Source organism: Leopardus geoffroyi, chromosome D3 (genome assembly GCF_018350155.1).
Source record: "Leopardus geoffroyi isolate Oge1 chromosome D3, O.geoffroyi_Oge1_pat1.0, whole genome shotgun sequence".
Taxonomy (NCBI): domain Eukaryota; kingdom Metazoa; phylum Chordata; class Mammalia; order Carnivora; family Felidae; genus Leopardus; species Leopardus geoffroyi.
Genome location: NC_059339.1, coordinates 24,737,441 through 24,759,573, shown reverse-complemented (window position 1 = coordinate 24,759,573; position 22,133 = coordinate 24,737,441). Strand labels below are relative to the sequence as shown.

The window sequence follows — 22,133 nt, the reverse complement described above, 5'->3', positions numbered from 1 at the left end:
TTAAGAGTGTCTTATGGTTTGGCTCCCTCCCTCTCTAACTTTTTTGTTTTTTTTCCTTCCCCTCCCCCATGGTCTTCTGTTAAGTTTCTCAGGATCCACATAAGAGTGAAAACATATGGTATCTGTCTTTCTCTGTATGACTTATTTCACTTAGCAGAACACTCTCCAGTTCCATCCACGTTGCTACAAAGGGCCATATTTCATTCTTACTCATTGCCAAGTAGTATTCCATTGTGTATATAAACCACAATTTCTTTATCCATTCATCAGTTGATGGACATTTAGGCTCTTTCCATAATCTGGCTATTGTTGAACGTGCTGATATAAACTTTAGGGTACAAGTGCCCCTATGCATCAGCACTCCTGTATTCCTAGCAGTGCTATTGCTGGGTCATAGGGTAGATCTATTTTTAATTTTTTGTGTAAATAGGCTAGAAAGAGACTTTGGTACCATTTCAGATGGTAGGCTGTCTCTGAGTCAGGCCCTGGTTGTGGCTGGTGGTTTGAAAGAGAAGAGGTTTTGAGGGCGCCTGGGTGGCTCAGTTGGTTGAGTGTCTAACTTCGGCTCAGGTCATGATCTCACGGTTCGTGGGTTCGAGCCTTGTGTTGGGCTCACAGAGCCTGCTTTGGGTTCTCTGTCTCCCTCTCTCTTTGCCCCTCCCCCTCTCGTGCTCTGTCTCAAAAATAAATAAACATTAAAAAAAGATTGGGAAAAAAAAATAAAGCGAAGGGGTTTTGGTTTGCACTATGCATGGCTAAAACCTTGCTGGTCCCCCTGAATATTTATCCTGGATAGGTAATTTTCCACCAACAGAAAGACATTACTTAGGAAAGGTACATATTTTATGCATGACTTACTCTTAGAGCATTTGCTAGACCAACTTAGAATATTATTTCCTGGTTTCCTCTAAAACTAGAAAGTGAAACTTCCCCCACTGGCATACACAGTATTTCTTGCTTGAAGGCTCAACATGACTTTTAACTATCCAGCAGGTTTTTAAAATGGTTCTCTTCTTTTCCTTAAAATAATAGACAATGTAAAATATTTAACCCAAGAGCCTCAGACAGAAAGGGCAAAATGATCTTGAGATCTCACTGGACAATTTGGACCACAGGTTTTTCTCAGATGCAAACATCTGGCCCCTGGCTACAGGGAGAGCCACCCTGACCCCCACCCCCCTCCGCCTGCGTCCATGGCCACATAACATCTGTCTCCTTTGCACCTGTAAAGCAGGGTATTTGGGTCAACGTTCTTCCGATACTTTATATTTCAACTGTGTTGCCGTCCCCACATCTCCTTAAGTGTGGCAGGTCTCCGTCCCTTGCCTCAGCTCATGCTGTGGCCTCCACCTGGATTTCATGCTGCTTTGTTGGCAAGCAAAAAGCTGCTGCATCTCGCATTCAGCTCAAGCAGCACCTCCTCCAGGAAGCCTCTTCTGACTGAGCTCTCCCTGAGGCACAAGTGGCTTCTCTGACCTCTGTGTGTCTCTCCCAATTTTCTCATAATTATTGACAACTACAGTAATTGGCAATTACATGTAGGCTTATGTGCCCAGCTCTACTGTACTGCTTTTTGGCATTATTGTTTTATAGTTACAAAAACTCCATGAGATTGAATGCTTGCCGAAGGTCATGTAGCTAGTAAGCAGCAGAGTCAGGAGATTGGGTATGTTTGTGTATTGTTTCTCTCCTATTAGATGGAGAGCACTGGGCACCTGGGTGGCTCAGTCGGTTAAGCCGAAACTATTGGTTTAGAAACTGCAATAATCTTGCAGTTTTGTGAGTTCGAGCCCCACGTCAGGCTCTGCAGTGGCAGCATGGAGCCTGCTTGGGATTCTCTCTCTCCCTCTCTCTCTGCCCCTCCCCTACTTGCACTCTGTCTCTCTCTAAATAAATAAATAAATAAATAAATAAATAAATAAATAAATAAATAAATAAAGGTGGAGAGCACCTTGCAGCAGGAAATCTATTGATTTCATCCCTGTAATCCCATTTTCCAGCAGAGGACCAGGAAGACTGTATGCATTTGACAAATGTTTGCTGAATGGATGTCTCACGAATTAGGTTTCTCACAAATAAAACTGATGGCAATATGTCTTCTAATATGAAATACTAAAAATTCCAGCTTCTAGAAAAGATTTGGAAATTTAGGGAGCAGATAAACTTGGTGCCCATCGTAAGATGAATGCTGGCCCTTTGTGAAACTTATACCTGTGCTTCTGGATGTCTCTATTCATGACACCCACAAACCTGCTGGTCTGTCTCCTCAAGATCAGGGAATAAGTCTTTTCCTTTGAACTCTCGAGCCCCAGCACAGTGAGTGACATTATGGGGATAGTCAGCAAATAGCTGCTGGATGAATAAACGGGTAAAAGATTTCAAGCTTTATTTGGACGCAAGGCTAACTTACTTGGAAAGATGCTTCTAAAATTGTCCATGATATCTTTATTCCAAACACTTCCCAGCTGTTCTTGCCCCCAGAGTTGCATCACACTAAGTGACTCTTTATTTACTTCTGCTTTTCTATCTTTTTCTTATCCAGCTTCAGATGCATCTTGGAACCCATATGCCCAAGCTGTGTAGAAGGAGACCAGTCTACTCATACACTATTGACTTAAATTGAGCTCATCTTAAAGCGTAGTGTTACACAGGAAACAATTCAGAACTTCATTATCTCAGCTCAAATTCCATTTCTATAAATACTGTTACAAACTCCAGGCAAACTCACATGTCTCAAACATAGGAAAAGCTCTATTATAGTCAAAGATTTTGCACAGGCCTTGGCAAATCTAACAAGAGCTTATCCACAATAAATACTTGCCTCCTGAGAGAGACAAATGGCTTGATGGAAAGAGCTGCAGACTGGAGGCTGGGGGCCTGAGTTCAAGTTCTGACTTTATTCTTTAGCTGTGTGACCCCGGATGTGTCCTTGTCTTGAAAGGAGGCATCCTACCGATCTCAAAGGGCTACTGTAAAGATAAACCAAGGCACTATCTATGAAGATGCCTGGCAGACATTCTAGAAAGTACCACGTACACAACAGGTGGTGCTGTTATTGTTAGAGCTGATACCTCACTCCACTCTGAGCTCCCAGATGCTTGCTTCTCTCCTCTCTTCTAGTCCCCACGGGCAAAGGGCTTAAGCCTCTGAAGTCTCTACTTCTTTAAAATTGCGTCTCTCTTTCAAATAAAGTCAAATATACAACAGATCCAAGTCTGTTTCAAGGTTGAGCTAAAATCACCAAGGCAATTATTTAGGGAGAGTTCAGGGAATTGTATGTAAGATTAAACGATCACTTTAATGTTTGAACAGAAAATACGTAACTTCTCAAGGACTGTTGAATTATTTCTTTCATGATATGTCTTGATATGGACTATTTTCATTTCAAGAAGTATCTAGGGTAATGAAGGATTTCTTTTTTGAAAATATTCTTCAAGTCAAAGGACTTTTATTTCTCAATGAGAAACCAGTCTCCTTGCTCTCAAATTCACCATAGTAAGATTATTTAAATGATGTGTTTGACTGCACTGGAACAGAATGTTTTTCTACTTTTTCATCTTGTATATTTTTCCACATTTTTCTTCCTTCCATTTTACTGCTGAGGCCAGTGAGACTAGAGAATACCCAGTATTGGAGACTCAATGGAAGTTTTCAGAAGGGGAGGAGAAAAGTCGACCAAAATCTCCACAGGGACAGCAAAAGTCTGCAAAGGCAGTGAATGAGTCATTTTCTGTAGGTCTTTTTCTCATCCTCAAACAAAATCATTTGAAGACGGAATTCTAGAGTCCCAGGAGGCATGCTGGCACTCTTTGTTTATGAGAAGCCCTTTCTAAAGCCCACCCTTGAATTCCAGGTCTGGCATTTAACTAGCTATGAACCCTTGACAATTCATTGAGTTGGCTCCAAGTTTCATCTACGTAACATGGGGACCACAATCACAGCCTCAGAGGATATTAAAAACATCTATGAGTTTGTACACCTGTGTCTGACATGTGGAAAATGGCCACCCGAGGCCATTTCCTTCTTCTTTGCAACCTGAGAGGTCCTCATAGGGAGGACCATTAACTTGGCATGACAGAGCACCCACCAAGGCATGTTATGCATCTTGGTTTATTAATATTATTTAATAGTGTAAGATGAAATGAAAGCTGTATCCATCTAGTGGAAAATCCTATCTACCACGGGAAAATGACTCGTATTTTATAGACTCCGGATTCTTTTGCCTGTTTGACTCATTTTCGAAGACAAGTTAGACAAATAGCTTTTTTTCCTCCTTGCAACTTTCTTCCAACTATAACTCTCTCTTTTAAATTTAGCCATTTCCAACATTCAAAAATGCTGTAATCCAAAGCCCTTACTCACTATAAACTATGCTGAGTTTTTATCTCTGGGGCTTAAAACTCAACACTGAACCAAAGTAGGAGGAAGGAGACAAGAGAAATACAACAAAACTTTAGTTTATGCTTGATTGAAAGAAAGTTTGTACAGACAGACAGACACACACACATACGCATACACTCTTCTTATACTTTTTCATTTTACTGTGGTGTTAGCCCAGTTTGCTCATTCTGTACCCTTCTTTGGAAGTGGTTTTTCTCATACATTGCCAGACCAATTCTAGCATTGATCAGAAATGGTCCTAGCTTTATTTATCCAAAGGATACAAAAATGCTGATTCAAAGGGGTACATGCATCCCAATGTTTATAACAGCAGCACTATCAATAATAGCCAAATTACGGAAAGAGCCCAAATGTCCATTGATTGACAAATAGATAAAGAACATGTAGCATACACACACACACACACACACACACACACACACACACACACACACACTGGAATATTACTCGGTGACCAAAAAGAATGAAATCTTGTCATTTCCAACAATGTGAATGGAACTAGAATGTATTATGTTAAGTGAAATAAGTCAGAGAAAGATAAATATCATATGATTTCATACATATGTGGAATTTAAGAAACAAAACAGATGAATATAGGGGAAGGGAAGGAAAAATAAGAGAGAGGGATGCAAACCATAAGAGACTCCTAAATACAGAGAAAAATGGAGGGTTGCTGGAGAGGTGTTGGACAGGGGGATAGGCTAAATGGATGATGGGGCATTAAAGAGGGTACTTGTTCGGATGAGCACTGGGTGCTATATGTAAGTGATGAATCACTAAATTCTACTCCTGAAATCATTATTACACTGTATCTTAACTAACCTGGATTTAAATAAAATTTAAACATTAAAAAAAAGAAACCTTCCTAGCTTCAGCTTTCATGTAATTATGAATAAGCCATGTTTATATGGAAAAATGAAAAGGGAGGCCCATTTCATTTAGTCATTCAGTGACTAATTCCCTGAGAGCCAGCTACGTTCCAGGTACTGTACTGACGATAAATTAGACCCAATCCCCACCCTCAATGGATCTCTAGTCCAGAAGGGGTGGGGGGAGACATGAGAAAATGAACCCTACATAATAAATAATACTGTGATGAGCAGCAGCCAAGAAGGAAACAGGGAAACCCAAAAATCCACAGCAGCAGAACTACCCAGACCTGACAAATAGCTTTTTCTGAAACAACCCCACAGGGACGTTCTACGTTCTCAACAGAACACAAGGGATGCATGTGGCACCCAAAGCATCATTAAGGAACAAACCCAAAAGAAGAGATGGTTTGCAGTGGATACCTACAGGAAAGGAAATCAATGTCAGGTACCACTTAGTTTTTCCATTTCATCTTCACAAGAAAGGCTGTTTGCAACCTTGAGGTGATAATCAATATGTGATGTATACCGTTTCAACCTGGTCGGTTCTAATTAATAAATGTATATGGGGGCACCTGGGTGGCTCAGTCGGTTGAGCATCCAACTTCAGCTCACGATCTCAGAGTTCGTGAGTTCGAGCCCCACATTGGGCTCTGTGCTGACAGCTCAGAACCTGGAGCCTGCCTCAGATTCTGTATCTCCCTCTCTCTCTGACCCTCCCCCGCTCATGTTCTCTCTCTCTCCAAAATAAATAAACATTAAAAAAATAAAATAAATGTATATGTTAACTTACAGTAAGATCTGAAAGTTATCCCATGCCTATATCCTTTCATGGACAGGATATGTTAATCCGACTTCTGGTTTTAGATGGAAGCACCCACTGTTGCTTGGCCCACCTGTGACATTAAGGGTGAGGACACAGAAAACGGACTGCAGCCCGTATCAGCAACATGCTCGAGGGGGACCTGCGTGATGAGGCAGGGGAGGGCAATGAGTATGGGACAGCTCTGAGCCAAGTCCTGAGATGGGAAGATACTCGAGTCCTTCCTAAAAGCAGGAAGCTTTTGTGAGGGCTGCCAGAAAAATGAAGTGTTCTCTCCTGATGTTTCTAATTAGCAGTGAGATGAGCGGCATGCACAGGAATAAAGAAAAAGACAAGTTTATGATGATAACTTTGTCTCCATCAGACGGTATGTTTTTGGAAGTGACAGATCCTTAAATCAATTCTGCCTCTCCTGCTTATTAGCACTGACTCCTCACTGCATTAGCATTAACTCTATCAAAAGCCAGGAAAGAACATCTCATTACTTCTGAAGCCTTAACGAGTTTAATGGGTTCCAGTGAATCCAAAGAGTTTCACGTGCTGGCCTACGGGTCGAGTTGTGTAATGTGGATGTTAGTTCGAGGTCTGCCTTAACTACCAGATCTGGGGAAGTCCACCTCTTCGAGTGTCTGGGATAATACCCTGCTTTCACGCTACTGTGCAGGGGTGGGAGTGGGAAAGAAAAGGCCAGATGCTAACTCTGAAACACGTGTTAGCGCTTGTGTCATGCTTTGCTACACGGATGATGACACACCAAGCATACATTAATGATGCTCTATCGACCACGTGTGAGGAGCAGGTGTCTTCCCACTTTGGAGGTGCCCCCCGCAGTTTGTTCTTGCCCTCTTTCTATTACCCACTCATCCGGTGAACCTTCCTGGAGGCCTCTTAGGTAATAGGCACTGCTAAGAGCTAGCAATGTAGAGATAAGACGTGAGCATATGGCATTCACGGACCCTCCTCATTGGCAGACTGAGCTGATTTATACAATTGAATTCCAGTTAACCAGCAGGGATACATCAGAGTTCTATGCACTGTGTGCCCAGACTTTTCTAAATCCTGGATGGGAGGTAGAAAGAGGGGAGGGGCAGGGTGGGTGAGCTCCACAGCAGCACCCCCTATTTTGTCTCATCTCCTTGGTACCTCCCTGCATTTTGGCTTCTATCCACCTGTGTATGTAATTCCCGCCTTCAGAAAAAGCAACGCCCTGGGAGAAAACCCCAGGGGATCCTAAGCTGGCAGAATCAGAAAGCAAATGTGTAGTCACGGAGACTACATGCACGGTGTGGAGGTGGTTAGGGGAAGAAGAACTGGCCCCTATTCGAACAGAGAGTTCACACCAGGAGATAGAGGGGGATAGGCTGTACAGGACAATGGAGCCCGAGGACCAGCTTTATCTGAAGGTACTCCCTGGCCGCCACCATGCTCTGTGGGCTGTGCTGTATGCAGAAGTGCTTGGATGACAGAGGAGCTTTCACAGAAGTGCTCAGATAGCAAAGGGCCAGGAGCACTGAAGGAGGAGAAGGGGACAGAAAGGCCAGGCTGGTCATGGGGGGCATGCATGCCGTAGTAAGAGCCTGGCCCAGAATAGGAGAGAAGAGAGCAAATGGGCAGGATCAAATGGAGTTTAGTGACTGATTACAGAAACAGCAACAGAGGAAAGGGAAACTTCAGAACAAATGATTCAAAGCCCTCAAAACTAAAGAACTTGGGAGGAAAGATGGAGCCTTTAAAACAAATGGGAAAAATTGGGACTAACAGTGACAGACGGGGGAGCTGCCTGAGAAAAGGTATGATTTTGCATGTGCTGAGCTACAGGTGAATTCCAGGGGGAAGGTCAAGCCTAGAAACCACAGGAAACACGGGGCCAGGGATGTAGATGTGTGCCCTTGCGGAAGATTATGTTTCCAAGGGCAAGCCCAAAGGCGAGTGAGAAGAAGATGGAAAACCATCGAAGGAGATGAAGATGTGCTTGCAAAACCTCACCCGCCTGTGTGTGTGCTGTGTTGAGGGGAGAGAGATACAAGCAGAAAAAGGGTCAACAATCAGATGCCGAAGGGACCCAAAGCATGAGGCCTGAACAAGGATCATCCTTTTTTTTTTTTAAGTTTATTTATTTATTTTGAGAGAAAGCACAAGTGGGGGAGGGGCAGAGAGGGAAGGAGAGAGAGAACGAGCGGGGGAGGGGCAGAAAGAGAGAGAGAGAATCTGAAGCAGTTTCCGCACCATCAGAACAGAGCCCGATGTGGGGCTCGAACTCACAAACCATGAGATCGTGACCAGAGCCGAAGTCGGACGCTCAACTGACCGAGCCATCCAGGCGCCCCAGCAAGGATCATCCTTATCTCTCTCCAGGTCTCCATGGGTCGGGGACAGTGGGAGACCGTGTTACTGTTGAGCTCATATTCACTCTGTGGGAGAGAGATACTTCCTGCCTCACTGATGTCCGGCTTAATACGTGACTTGCTTTAGCCAATGGAACATGAGTGGATGAGAGGTGAGCAGGGCTTTAAAAGTGTCTGTTTTCCTTGGTCCTTTACAATCCTGATTTCTGCTATGAGGAGAGTCTTATCTAGTCACCACTGGTCACAGAAAGATGAGACACAAGGACCTAAGCCCAACAGGCAGCCTAAGGAGAACCAGCCCAGGTGATCTGCAGCCCCAGAGCAAGAAATACATGTTTGTGGTTAGAAGTCTCTAAAATCTTCAAGTGCTGATGACACTACTGGAGGCAAACCTCACTCGCACAATGTGAGCTGTGGGCCTGACACAGTAAAATGCGCTCTTTTAAGGATGGCACCCCTCCAGGGCCTCCTTACCACTGTGCTCAAATCATAAAAGTACAAACAGGATGAAAAACAATGCCTACTTTATTTAGCCAGTTCAAAGACGAAACTTGGTGGCTATACTGGGGTCATTTTCCCAAAGCAAGATAAGTCAAGAGTTATATATTAAATGTCTTAAATATCGATTGTTAGATAAAGCTGCACAGAATCAATCAGAAAGAAAAGGCCAGGGAATTTCACTGGGGCAAAGGGCAGGATACACAGAGTCAGGGATATTGAGATTTGATTAGTTCAAAGAATTTTTACAAAATTGGTCATGGCAACAGCCAGCCAACAGTTGAAGTGAAACTGAGAAGGAAGAACTGAATGTCTTGATTGGTCAATAGATTTGCCCCACCCTTTGGGGCCAATGAACAAAGCTTTGGGGCCATGAACAAAGGATCCGAGACAAGAGACAAAAGAAGAAATGTATGGGGTTGCCTGGGTGGCTTGGTCATTTGGGCATCCAGCTCTTGATTTTGGCTCAGGTCATGATCTCCCAGTTCATGAGTTCGAGCCCCTTATTGGGCTGAGCACTGACAACACGGAGACTGCTTGGGATTCTCTTCCTCTCCCCCTCTCTGCCTCTCTCTCCCCCAGAATAACTAAATAAACTTAAAAAAAAATGTCTGGGGTAATAGTGTCCCTGCAAGTTCTTCATGGCATCTACCAAATGCCCCCCCACCCCCAACTGTGGCCTGGGTACAGAAATGTCAGCTCCTGGCCCAGGAAAACCCAGGCCGTTAATAATTCCAGGCCTCGCATGGGCTGAATGACAGGCATGTAACACTTTCCCCTGCATCACTGCTGTCTGCTTTTTGTCTTTAGGCTGATTCTACCATTTGCCAGATCATCCCCGCCACGGATAATGGGAAACTCGGCAATTTCAAGAATTTTGCTTTTTAAAAAAGTTCATGAGAAATGTGAAAGGGGATTCAATTTAGCTATGTCAGAGGTCAGACGAGAAGACCAACTACACTTACCCTTCTTGATAAGCTGCTGACACACTAAGAAGCTTCACTGAATGAAAGTTTCTTTTTAAAAAATTTACAAAAAAAATATTCATTTATTTTTGAAAGAGAGACAGAACATGAGCGGGGGAGGGGCAGAGAGAGAGGGAGACACAGAATCCGAAGCAGGCTCCAGGCTCTGAGCTGTCAGCAAAGAGCCTGACGTGGGGCTTGAAGCCACAGACTGCGAGATCATGACCTAAGCCAAAGTCAGACGTGCACGTAGGTGCCCCTCGAATGAAGTTTCTGAGCTTATTTTGTATTCAGCCTTTTGGGAAGAAGCTAAATTCGGGAAATCAGGGGCCCAAGACCAGAGTCTATAGTGTGTTCCACTCATTTCTGCAGCTGTGTCTCTTCAGTGATGTAATCCCTAACCTGGCATCATCTTTTTTTTTTTTTCCCCCTCAAACACATATAGTGAGCCCGAGTGAGTCACCTGATGAATAAAGCCTGCCTTCTGGAACCCAGCCATGTCCCAAGAAGACAGGACACAAGAGACCCAGACAGGTAGACCCACCCAACAGAAAAGGAGCCCAACTTCAGATCCTGCAACTAAGAGGTGAGCCTCAGGAGGCAGCAGCTGAGTGACTGTGATGTGGGAGACAATTCTGCAGCACAGGACAGGTGGACCTCCTCTTGCAAATCGCCATTCATCATCAGGAGGCCTTGGGCCTTTTCTTCCTCTGTGCCCTCACCTGGGGAGGCATTCCCTTGCTCACAGCGACTATTCTCCCCTCACTCCTCAGGGCCCAGCTCAGATGTCACCTCTCTGGAGGCCTCTTGAACCACTGCCTTACCTCCAAATAGCCAGAGTGAGGTGCAGCCTTCTTTGTTTAGACCTTTACCATAACATTTTGCACATGGTGGATTAATAATTTACACATTTGTTGCATGTTTCACACTGTGAGCTACTGGAAGGCCAAGAATTCCAGCTATTATTCATGCATGTATCTCCAGGCTCAGAACCAGCTCTGGCACAGATTGACTACATGCTCATAAAACATTTTCAAAATGGTACTACCCTAATTTAGAATGAAATTGGAAACTCTTTGTTTTAAGAAACAAAATAAATGCCCCCCAATTATTATATCCACTCTAACCTCACCTAATTCTGGAAACGATTTGGGATAAGAAAAAAAATATTTGATTTAAAAAAATTTTTTTTAATGTTTTATTTATTTTTGAGACAGAGCATGAGCAGGGGAGGGGCAGAGAAAGAGGGAGACACAGAATCGGAAGCAGGCTCCAGGCTCTGAGCTGTCAGCACAGAGCCCGACATGGGGCTCGGACTCACGAACTGTGAGATCATGACCTGAGCCAAAGTCGGATGCTCTACCGACTGAGCCACCCAGGTGCCCCAATATTTGATTTTTAAAAGAAAAACTTACTAGGTTGGATTAACTGGAAGGTCAGCCTTGATTAGCAAAAAGCCAGAGTTAGAAAATATTATAAAAATAATTTTAAACTTTCAAATACCAACTGTAACTTAAAACAAGCCAACAGTATAACACTGGCAGTCTTGGGTACTTGCTTAAAAGAACAGATACAAATAATTTAAATCAGTCTGTCAATTGTCTATTTACATAGATTAAATATGTCCTAGTTGCAATCTGGCTTTTGCAATTTGTTTAAGAAACCTGCCTTTTTTTTTTTTTTTCTTTTTCTTTTTTGGGGGTTGGGAGAATCTCTTTGGGATTGGATTCATCATAATCTTTGATTGATCCATGCATGGCCTGCTTTCATCGACTTACTTAGTAATTTTTAATAACTTAATAAGTGCTCACAAAACCACTATGCAAAACAAAAGCCAGAGAATAACACATATCTTATCTGTTACCTCCCATGGAGCCCATCCCCTGCCTGCCGAGCCCGAGGAAAATTCCATCACAAATCCCATGGCCATGGCCCCCTGCCTGTCCTTTCTATACAAGTTTTATTGCATCTAACTGTATTCCTAAAAGCATGTTTTTATTTTAGTTGTTTTAACTCTATTTAGAGGACAGCAAGCCATAGGTCATATTTGGGGATCTGCCTTTTTTCATATTATTCTATTTCTAAGATGTAGCTGCAAGTTTGGGTTGACCGATGCTCATCTCTTTGCTACTTAATATTCCATTTTGGGACTATTATTCATCCACTCTCTCACTGTTGGCATGGGAGTTGCCAGTATTTTGCTGTTGTTTACAGCGCAGTTCTAAAAATTCTTGCTCATGTACAACAGTGTCTCTTGGATGTTATGCCTACGGTGTATACCTGGGTCAAAGGCTGTGTAAATGCTCAGTGCTCAAAGGTAATGCCAAGCTGTGTTCTGATGCAGTTGTTCCTGTTTATTCTCCACCAGCCGCATATGAGGTATCGCACGGACCCACATCAACACTTGTCAGACCTAACCACTGCCACTTGTTACCAGTCTAGAACTAACTGAAGACATCAGCATTTACAAACTGGCACAACCTAAATTAATCCATGAAGTCAGAAAATGTACTGGATTATAAAAGTAACTTGCTGTAAAAAATTTAGAAATACGGAAAAGCACTGAAAAAAACAAAAATAACAGCTATAATTTATCAAGGTTTAATATTCATTACCAGGAAGGAATATTTCCCCTATTATGAGTGCAGTCTATAATCACAATTTATTTAAAATCCCTTGGGAGCACTCCTTCCAGACCTACTAGTCTTCTCGCCGGTCAGCTTAGCGTCGCCAAAGTGCCACTGCCCTGTCCCAGGTGCCAGGCAAACAGCAAGACTCTGGCTAAATATCAGAATTAAAAGCTGAAGATGTGTTTTGAAATTCATAACATCTCCCTTATGGGAGGTTCATGTTCTGTACAGTGGCTTCAATCTATGCCTCTTTTGATCTGGGAGGAAGGAAGGGACTGGAATTCTTATTAAACACTTAATAAAAGCGGTTCTTTTATTTTAAATCCATTTTCAGAAACTCCTTTGTAGCACTGTACTTCCTTTCAGCAGCAAGATGCCATTAAGGAAAGCAAAAACGGTCTGCAGAATAACAAGGACACCACAGCCAGGCTGTGGGTAATTGAATGAAGGTGTTCCCCAAGGCACGGAGACTCAATTTCTAGGGGCACAGTGTATTTTACATCCACTAGAAAGAGAGAATCAGTAAATCAGCCCAGCAGGGACAGAGAATCTGCTCACAGCACATCTTCTGGTGACCGGAACTCAAATTTATGGACATCTCACTATGGGCCAGGCAGTGTGTTAGCAGCGCGTGTTCAGAGAGGACACAGCATCTGCTTTCCATGGTAGCACCATCTTCCCGGGGAAGACACACGAGTCAGGTGATTAGGAAGCAAGGAAGAATGAAGTAAGTGCTATTATTAGACACCATTGAGGGGGAGCAAAAACCAGATTTGGACCTGGGGCTCTGGGTTGTCCTGATGGAAACGGTGTGATTGAACAGGGCTCTAATGGGTGATCAGAATTATCTATAGGAAAGGTAAGGCAATTCTGGCAGCAGGGAGAAGGACTCCATTCATTCACAGAGTCAGCTGGTTACTCACTTAATAAGCATATACAATGTCACAGGACTGCCCCAGGCCCTGGGTATGCAGAGGTGAATGAAATCAACATGGAAACTTCTAAAGTTACCACTGAAGCAGGAGTTGGAAGGCTGAGAGGGAACCAGCCATGCCAGCAGCAGTAGGAAGAAATTTACAGAGAAGGAAGGGCATGAGCATAACCTTAAGGTAGGAAAGCCCTTGGAAGAGCTTGAAAGGGGAGGGGCATAAAGGGGGGCACACAGGGACATGTCAAGCTGAAGGAGTAGAGATGCCATTCAAAGGGCAGAGGCCAGGTCACCTTGGCTTGCAGGCCGCCAACAAGGAATGTGAAGTCTAAAAACCCTCAGAACCTTCGAAGGGGATTAATTGTGTTTGGGGTACTTTGTGATGGGGAAGACAAGGAAGCACAGTCCCAAATCCATCTATGAAGGGTCACTCTGGCTGAAGGGGACTGGGAGGCAGAGAGAGGGGACAGCAGCGGTGGTTCAGGATAGAGACAATGGGGAGCTGCACTATACTTATCATGGTGGGGACAGAGTAGACAGATTCACATGTATCTTTCACGCCTTTGCTTCCATACTATTTTTCCACAGTGGCCGCAGCATTTTACATTCCTACCAACAGAACACAAGAGTTCTGATGTCTTCACATCTTTTGCCAACACTTGTTATTTTCTGATTTTTTGATAGTGGCCATCTTAACGAGTGTGAGGGGACATCTCATCGTGATTTTTTTTTTTAATTTTGAAAAAGAGAGAATCTTCTTATGTAGGCTCCACGCTCAGCACAGAGCCCAATTGCAGGGCTGAATCTCACAACCCTGGGATCATGACCTGAGTTGAAATCAAGAGTTGGATGCTCAACCCACTAAGCCACCCAGGCGCCCCTCTCCTTGTGGTTTTGATTTGCATTTTCCTGATGATTAGTGATGTCGAGCATCTTCTTCTGTGCTTGTTGGCCATCTGTTAATCTTCTCCGGAGAATGTCTATGCAAGTCCTTTGCCCATTTTTGAGTCAGATTGTTTGTTTTTGTTGTTAGGTTGTAAGAGTTCTTTATATACTCTAAATATTAACCTCTTATCAGACATGGTTTGAAAATATTTTCTCCCATTCCACAGGTTGCCTTTGCACTCTGTCGATTGCTTCCTTTGTTGTGCAGAAGTCTAAATTTCATGTCACGCCACTTGTGTAATTTTGCTTTTGTTACCTGTACTTCGGGTGTCATAGCCAGGCAACTGTTGCCCAGTCCAATGCCACGAAGCTTTTCCTAGGAGTTTTACGCTGTCATGTCTTATGTTTTAGGTTTTTAACTCATTTTGAGTTACCTTTCATATATGGTGTACGACAAGGGTCCGACTTCATTCTTTGGCATGTGGCTATCTAGTCTTCCCAGCACCATTTGTCAAAGAGACTATCCTTCTCCCTAATGTGTAGCGTTGGCACTCTTCTCAAAGATCATTTGACCTGTATGTCGGGGTTTCATTCTGGGCTACGTTATTCCATTAGCCTGTGTGTCTTTGTCTTTATGCCGGTACCTCACAGTTTTGATTACTGCAACTTTGTGATGTTCTGAAATCAGGAAGTTTGTGGCCTTTGGCTTTGTTTTGCTTCTTCAACATCGCTTCGGCTTTTTTTGGTCCTTTGAGATTCCAAATGAATTTAGGGTTTTTTTTTCTATTTTTGCAAAAAAATGCCATCAGAATTTTGATAGGGATTACAATGAATCTGTAGATTGCTTTGGGTAGTATGGACATTTTAATAACATCAGTTCTTCCAACCCATGAATATGACATGTCTTTCTATTCACTTGTGTCTTCTTTAATTTCTTTCAGCAATATTTTACAGTTTTCAGTATATAAGTCTTTCACCTCTTGAGTGAAATATATTCCTAAGTATTTCATTCCTTTTGATGCTATCATACATGGGATTGTTTTCTTAATTTCCTTCTAAAATTATTCATTGTTAGTATATAGAATGCAACTGATTTTTGAGTGTTGATTTTGTTACCTTACAACTCTGCTGAATATGTTTATTAGTTCTTTTTCTTATAAGTTTATTTATTTATTTTTGAGAGAGAGAGAGAGAGAGAGCGCACGCGCGCATTTGCAAGCAGGGGAGGAGCAGAGAGAAGCAGGCTCCATGCTGTCAGTGCACAGCCCGATGTGGAGCTCGATCCCATGAACAGTGAGATCATGACCTGAGCTGAAATCAAAATCTGGATGCTCAACTGAGTGACCCACCCAGGCACCCCTGTTTATTTGTTCTAATGGGGTTTTTTTTGGTATAATCTTTAGGGTTTTCTACATATAATATCATGTCATCTTTGACCAGGCATCATTTTACTTCTTCCTTTGCAATTTGGAGGACTTTATTTCTTTTTCTTGCCTAATTACTGTGGTTTGGACTTCCAGTACTATGTTGAATAGAACTGGCAAGAGAGGGCACTCTCACCTTGTTCCTGATCTTACAGGGAAAAGCTTTTAGTTTTTACCACTGAGTATGATACTAGCTGCAAGCTTTTCATACGTGGACTCTATTATGTTGAGATAATTTCCTTCTTTTTCTAGTTTGTTGAGTGTTCCCTCCCCCCCCCCCCCCATTATGGAAAGACGTTAAATTGTGTCAAATGTCTTTTCTGCAACTATTGAGATGGTCATGTGGTTTTTGTTCTTAATTCTGTTGATGTGGTATGTATTACAATGACTGAGTTAGGAGAGAAATGGAGAAACTCAAGAGTTGGGATCTGGATATTTTAGATGAGAGATACCCAGAAGATACCCATGCAGGGATGTTTAGTGAGCAGCTGCACTTACAGATTCAGTGGTTAAAGATGCCTGAGTTAGAGTGAAGGGGGAGAAGGTACAGGGTACATTCAGAGGACAGAGAAAAAGGTATCGTGGCTGGAACATGGTGTTCACCAAGAGACAAGATGGAAAATAAACCCAGAATGCCTTCCTAGAGCTAGATCATGGTGCCAGGCTTCAAAACTTGGATTTTATTCTCTGTAAACCTATTACAGAAAGGTTTCCTTTTTCCCCCTCTTTGAGTGATAGAATTGCTTATTCGTGGCTATTTATTCCTAATATAAAAAGTAATATATGCCCATTGTGAAAAAACTGAAAATAAGGAAAAGTATAAAGAATAAAATACTAAGCATCTGTAATTCTACCATCCACCTATAATTACCACTAACACTATAGTCTGTTTCCCTCCAAGGATTTTTTTCTTACTTTTCATACCCATATTTTACATATATTACAAAATTTAAGTTATATTATATATAATAAATCTATATCCTATTTTTTCATACAATATTTTGTCACAAACATTTGGCTATGTCATTAAAAATTCTCTGTGAACATAATTTAATTACAGCGTAATATTATATTAATGTATGTAAAATAATTTGACCTTCAATTATTGTGGACATTCAGGTTTTTAAAATTTTCTATAATATATAGACCTATTACAAATATTCCTACGTACACTTCTTTACTCCATTTCCAAAATGAGAATTATGGCGTCACAGCATTAACATTTTAAAGATTTTTGATACTACTGGCAAATTATTTTTAGAAAGGCTAGAACACTTTATATCCCTACTGTATAGACTGCTCATTCACTGCATCTTTATTACTATTAAGCATTACTACTTTAAAAATATTTAACAATTCAATAGATGAAAAATAATTTATCTGTCATTGAAATTTTCATACTGTTTTCATGAAACTGTAAGGCAAAAACCAGAGTCTCACAAAACTCCATTCTAGTAAACTCAAATCATGCTACTGAACTGTTCAATTTTGAGTTTGAGCTCACAAAATATGAACACATTTCTAGTAAGACTAGTCCAAAGCAGCAGAAAAGACCTTACTTCTGGCAGTCTAAACTGGGTATCGAAGCTACCAAGGACAGCCCAACAAAGTCATGCTAAGCGTCAAGCCACCTGACCTAGAGATGCCCAAAGACTCATCCTAACTTGTCTGTATACAGCAGAGGAAAAGATTAACATGGGGAATATAAGCCAGTTACGGTCCCTCCACTCTCCCATTGATGAAGAATTGAACTATAACCCAAAAGCCATTTTTTTCAATTCAAAAGTCACCTGGAAGCAAAATTACTCAACCTCTAGTATCATATAAAAGAATAGCTTGGACACAAGTGTTTGGAGTTAAACATGGTACCCAATGGGAGGTGGGAGTAGGCATTGGGAAGAGTCCAAGGGTAGTCCCCTTCCTCCTTATGATGAATATTAATCTAGACTGGGATCAAGTAAAATCTGTATTTTCACACAGGCTCAGCCCCATCATGGTTGGTCTGGACTGAGCTGACCCAGGTGTGGCCACGATGGTGCCACATGGTACAAAGCAGGTATTCCAATAGTTGTGGAAGGGGGTGGGAGGTGGCAGGAGGATAAGAGAGCATAAAGACTGCAGGTCTACTATGGGAACAGACTTCCAATGGAACTTCAAGTCCCTTAGCCATGATTCTCTTTTTGACAGTGAAAGAAATGGGCACTGCCGAAATCTGCTCTCCTTTCTCTCCCTCATTTTGTGCTTCCACCACTGGCCAACCATCCTCTTTAACACTCGCTTGGGATATGCAATACCTTAGGTCAGCTTACAGTGGAATCAGGCTGGCTGATGTGCCTTTCTGTCTGCTGAAGCAGCTTTGCACAGCCCTAGACTAACCTATTTTATGGTCATGTATCATTAAATTTCAGAGAACAGCCTTACTTCCAAGTTCTTGGGATTACCACACTGTCAAGCCCCTGTAATCACCACACTACTACCCAGGGTTAAGGAAGGGGATGCCCCAGGATGCACCACAGCCTTGGAAGAAATAAGACAACACTGTGTGCATGTGGCTGAAGCCTGTTCATACTTTATGCACACAGAAGCTGGAGATGACATTCTTAAATGCTTCGGCTATTTTCTCAAAATATGATATTAATTTTGATAATTAAAAACAGAACAAGCAGTGGCCTGGGAGTCTGGGTGAGATCTCTGTTGTTGCGATCCTGGCTTTGACACTAACTTGGCTGTCAGCAGTCTTATTCCATGCTGGCTTCTGTTAAATAAAGGAGTTCAGCTAGAAGACCCTCCAGCACCTTCCACACTTGACATGACATTATCCAAGTGCATCTAAGAACTCGTCTCCAACTTCATAAATATCTCAAAGATCAATCCAGCTGCTGGCATTGACCAACACACACTCGGGAGTCTGGGATAAGCGTCTCTAAAGAATTATGGGGATATCTTAGGATTTCCATGATTTTGCAACTGAAATCACTCAAGAGACAAGCAGATGTCTTGGGGACCTGACACCAGCTAACACAGCAGATTCTCTGACATATGGACCTTCTCGACACTTGTTAAGCACAGGATAGATTGGGACGCCAGGAAATTCTGCTACCACCCAGCTCTATGGTACCCCCTTCTTTTGATTTTCCCCAGAAGCAGGGTGCTTGTAGAAGTGATTTTCCATATGTAAAATAGTCAATCATGATAAAATGTTTCCATAAGCATACAGCTTTTATAATCTCTGCAAAAAGCACTTCCCTTCTCTGTTCTCCATACTAGAAGTTCAACTTCCTTCACCTCATCCCCACAGCACACAGATTTGTGCACAGATCCTGTCACTAGTGTCAAATTACTTTCCCAGACAGGCGTTCAGCTACAACAAACAAACTCATTATTAATCGGTTTATAACCCCCAAATCATCTCAGTTTTAATTAGCTGGGATGTTAAATTCGAAGTCCTGTGTATGTTTAAACATTCTACAAACCCTCCTTAGAAAATGGGCATCTCCGATGAGGCCTTTCCTTGTCTGAAAGGAAATTACCAGAAAGAATAAAGACAGCCCACAAAGGGGTTTGCACTCCAGAGACACATATTTGTTTCTCCTGCAGCAACTGTGAATAGACTAAGCACAAAAGTGCAAATTCCAAAAGATTTCTTCCATTTAGCTGGAACAGGCTGTTTACAAAAGAAAGAAAGAAAAAAACCAACGACACTAGGATTGTATCTGAAGAAGGGGCTAGGGACGCTGTACCACTTGCCTTGAGTAGTAAGACTCCACCCCCAGGGCCTCCCGCACACTGGCGATGTGCTGCTCCAGGGCCGAGCTCGTGGCTGTTGGAAGGGCCGCACTACTGGCAGTCTGGAAGTCGCCGGAGTTTTCCGCTGTGTTATCACCCAGGTAGTGTTCGTGAAACTTCAGAATTCCTGAAACAAGACAGGCACAGCCAACATTATGCAAGATTGGGGTCTCAGGAGGGAGAGGTGGAGGGTGGGGGCACAGCCTTCTCTGGCAAGTATGCCATCCAAAGCAATCAAGAAAGAAATCCTTCACAAAGAAATGTGAAGAAATCCTGAAATCCGAGGTCACGAGAGGGCTTTCCCAAATTTGGTCAGTACCCCTTTCTACAGTTTCTGCCATCAAATTTGGTGCTTGAAACCAGGGAATTCAACATAAGGCTTCTGCTTTTGTAGATATACTCAGAAGTTCATGGAATGGTGACTTCATATGTATTTTGAAATAGCGGCTTCTCAGAAGCACCAAATAGGGAAGGTTTTCTTTCTCCAATAGTGCACGAACATGCCAAGGTATATTCTCCCCAGAAGCTGAAATCCTGAACACAAATACAACTAGCCAAGTGGAAACTGTGTTACTCAAAGACCTTTCATTTCACAAAAGCAAGGCAAAATAAATGTGTAGTACAAAGGCCAGATAAAAAATGTTTTCAGCCATTTTTAAATAAGACTAACTGGTCAACCATCATTAATGGATTAAAGGAGCAAAAAATTATGGCTGCATGAAACTGAAGCAATCCATAGTGGTTTTCTGGCAATAAACACAGGACATATTCTCAAATGGTAATGAGGTGTGTCAGCCCCGGAAAATGCTGGTCCTCTCTGATTGGATTAGAGCCCCAGTGAAAGCTTCAGAGTCTCATTAAGAGCAAAGAGGAAGGGAAAGAGAAACAATAGGAGCCTCATTATACATGGCTCATTATTACAGAGATTTGGATATACCACCTGTCAAATCATGTCCCCAAAACATAACAATGACAGAGAGAAAGAGCTTGATGCCTCCATCACCAGCCGTGTCTTCCGAGGTATCGGTGTCCCTCTGGGGGGGCTGGGATACACAGGGATCCATTCCATTGTAGCTGACACTCACCAAGTCACCATGAACATCACAACTAAAACCTTCAGCATAGAAAGGTCAGAATGTTCTTTATGGAAAGCCCATAAAAAAACATGGGATTAAGGGGAAAAGATTATAAAAAATAAGGCTGAGGCACAGAATGTATGGGCAGGAGTGCTCAGAAGCCAAGAGGCATCTGAGAGTTGTCATTTAGCCATCAGTATCTGGGTTTTTTTTGTTTTTTTGTTTTTTTTGTTTTTTTTTAATCAAAGGGATAGAAACACAATCAAGAAAATCTTGTCAATTCTCTCTGGCAGTTGAACTTTTTGAAACTGGCTTACAGATAGTCAAGAAGCCCATTCTTCAAGGTTCCCAATTATAAGATCCACTTCCCCAGTCAATAAACTCTAATTGGATCTGGTGTCTCCAACGTGGTAAAGCCATCAGCATTTTATTATGCAAAAAATATGGCCCTAACAGCTAATTAGTGGTTCTGTATTTAGTGAAACTGTTTCAGCCTGAACATTTAATGCCGATTTAATCAAAGGGGGTTTTTACTTCTAAAATAGATTTACAACAGAACTGGTTAAAATGGGTTCTGCTAAACTCAGAAATTCCAAGCATAAGACTTCATTTATATACTGTGACAAGAGTTGCCATTCTCATTTTAGTCTGTTTACCATGACAAAGGGTCACAATTATTAAATCATATCTAGAAAGAACTCGTTAGGACTTACAGTCAGCGCTTTATTAGCTAATGAACAACAGCTGCCTAAAAATAGGGCTGCTGGTGAAATTACTCTTCCTGCTCTTCGTGTTCCCTGATAAATGCTTCCACATTCACCAGCGAGGAGCAGCGATTTCTTGGGGGAATGGGAAAGCTGGGCTGTCTTATTAATTGACCACCCCGCCATGGAATATCCGCCGTGGCTGAGGTTTTGCTGAAAGCCGACGTCAGCTCCTTAGTCTGATCTATGGTAATGCACCTCTTCCACCTCTATTCCTTAGACTTTCGCAGTCTAGCGTCTTAATTGCCGGTTCCCACAGAAAGAGATCTTACCTGCCCCAGGAGCAAGCAGCCAGCTATACAGGTAGCCAGCGGCCAGGGAATAGTAAAGCACTAGTGCCCTCTGGCCATTAACCATCTCTAAGATCTGATCAATGGTGACTGGGGAGTATGGGTCGGAGTCCTGCTGTCCTGTCTGTCGTTCTACCAGAAGATCGGCAAATGCCCTCGTCCGTCCTCTTTCTGCCACAGCCAGGGCTTCATCATGATGGCCTAGGACACAAAAGTCATAAGGTGAGGAATCCCTGGGGAGTGTGTTTGTCCACCGAGGGCCATCGGCCACAGAGGCCCTGGGCAGAAACCTCACTGTCTCTGCATCCCTATGTGGGGCCCAGTCTCAGCTTCAAACCCAACCCCCTGCCTCAGATGCTAAGTACAGTGCCTACTCTTCTAAAATCCCAGTTTCAGGGGCACCTGGGTGGCTCAGTCTGTTGAGCGTCTGACTTCGGCTCAGGTCATGA

At 42.6% G+C, this 22,133-nt stretch overlaps 1 protein-coding gene across 5 annotated transcripts in view; it reads right to left on the bottom strand.

Moving 5' to 3' along the window:
* TTC28 (tetratricopeptide repeat domain 28) overlaps nt 1–22,133 on the bottom strand; it is a 638,834-nt gene that overhangs the window by 83,633 nt on the left and 533,068 nt on the right. For all 5 annotated transcript variants that reach the window (XM_045459312.1, XM_045459313.1, XM_045459314.1 and 2 more), the window contains 2 exons: nt 21,667–21,885; nt 19,516–19,681 (listed from right to left, as the gene is read on the bottom strand). In XM_045459312.1, coding sequence (XP_045315268.1) covers nt 19,516–19,681; nt 21,667–21,885 — 385 coding nt within the window. The remainder of the gene's footprint in view (nt 1–19,515; nt 19,682–21,666; nt 21,886–22,133) is intronic.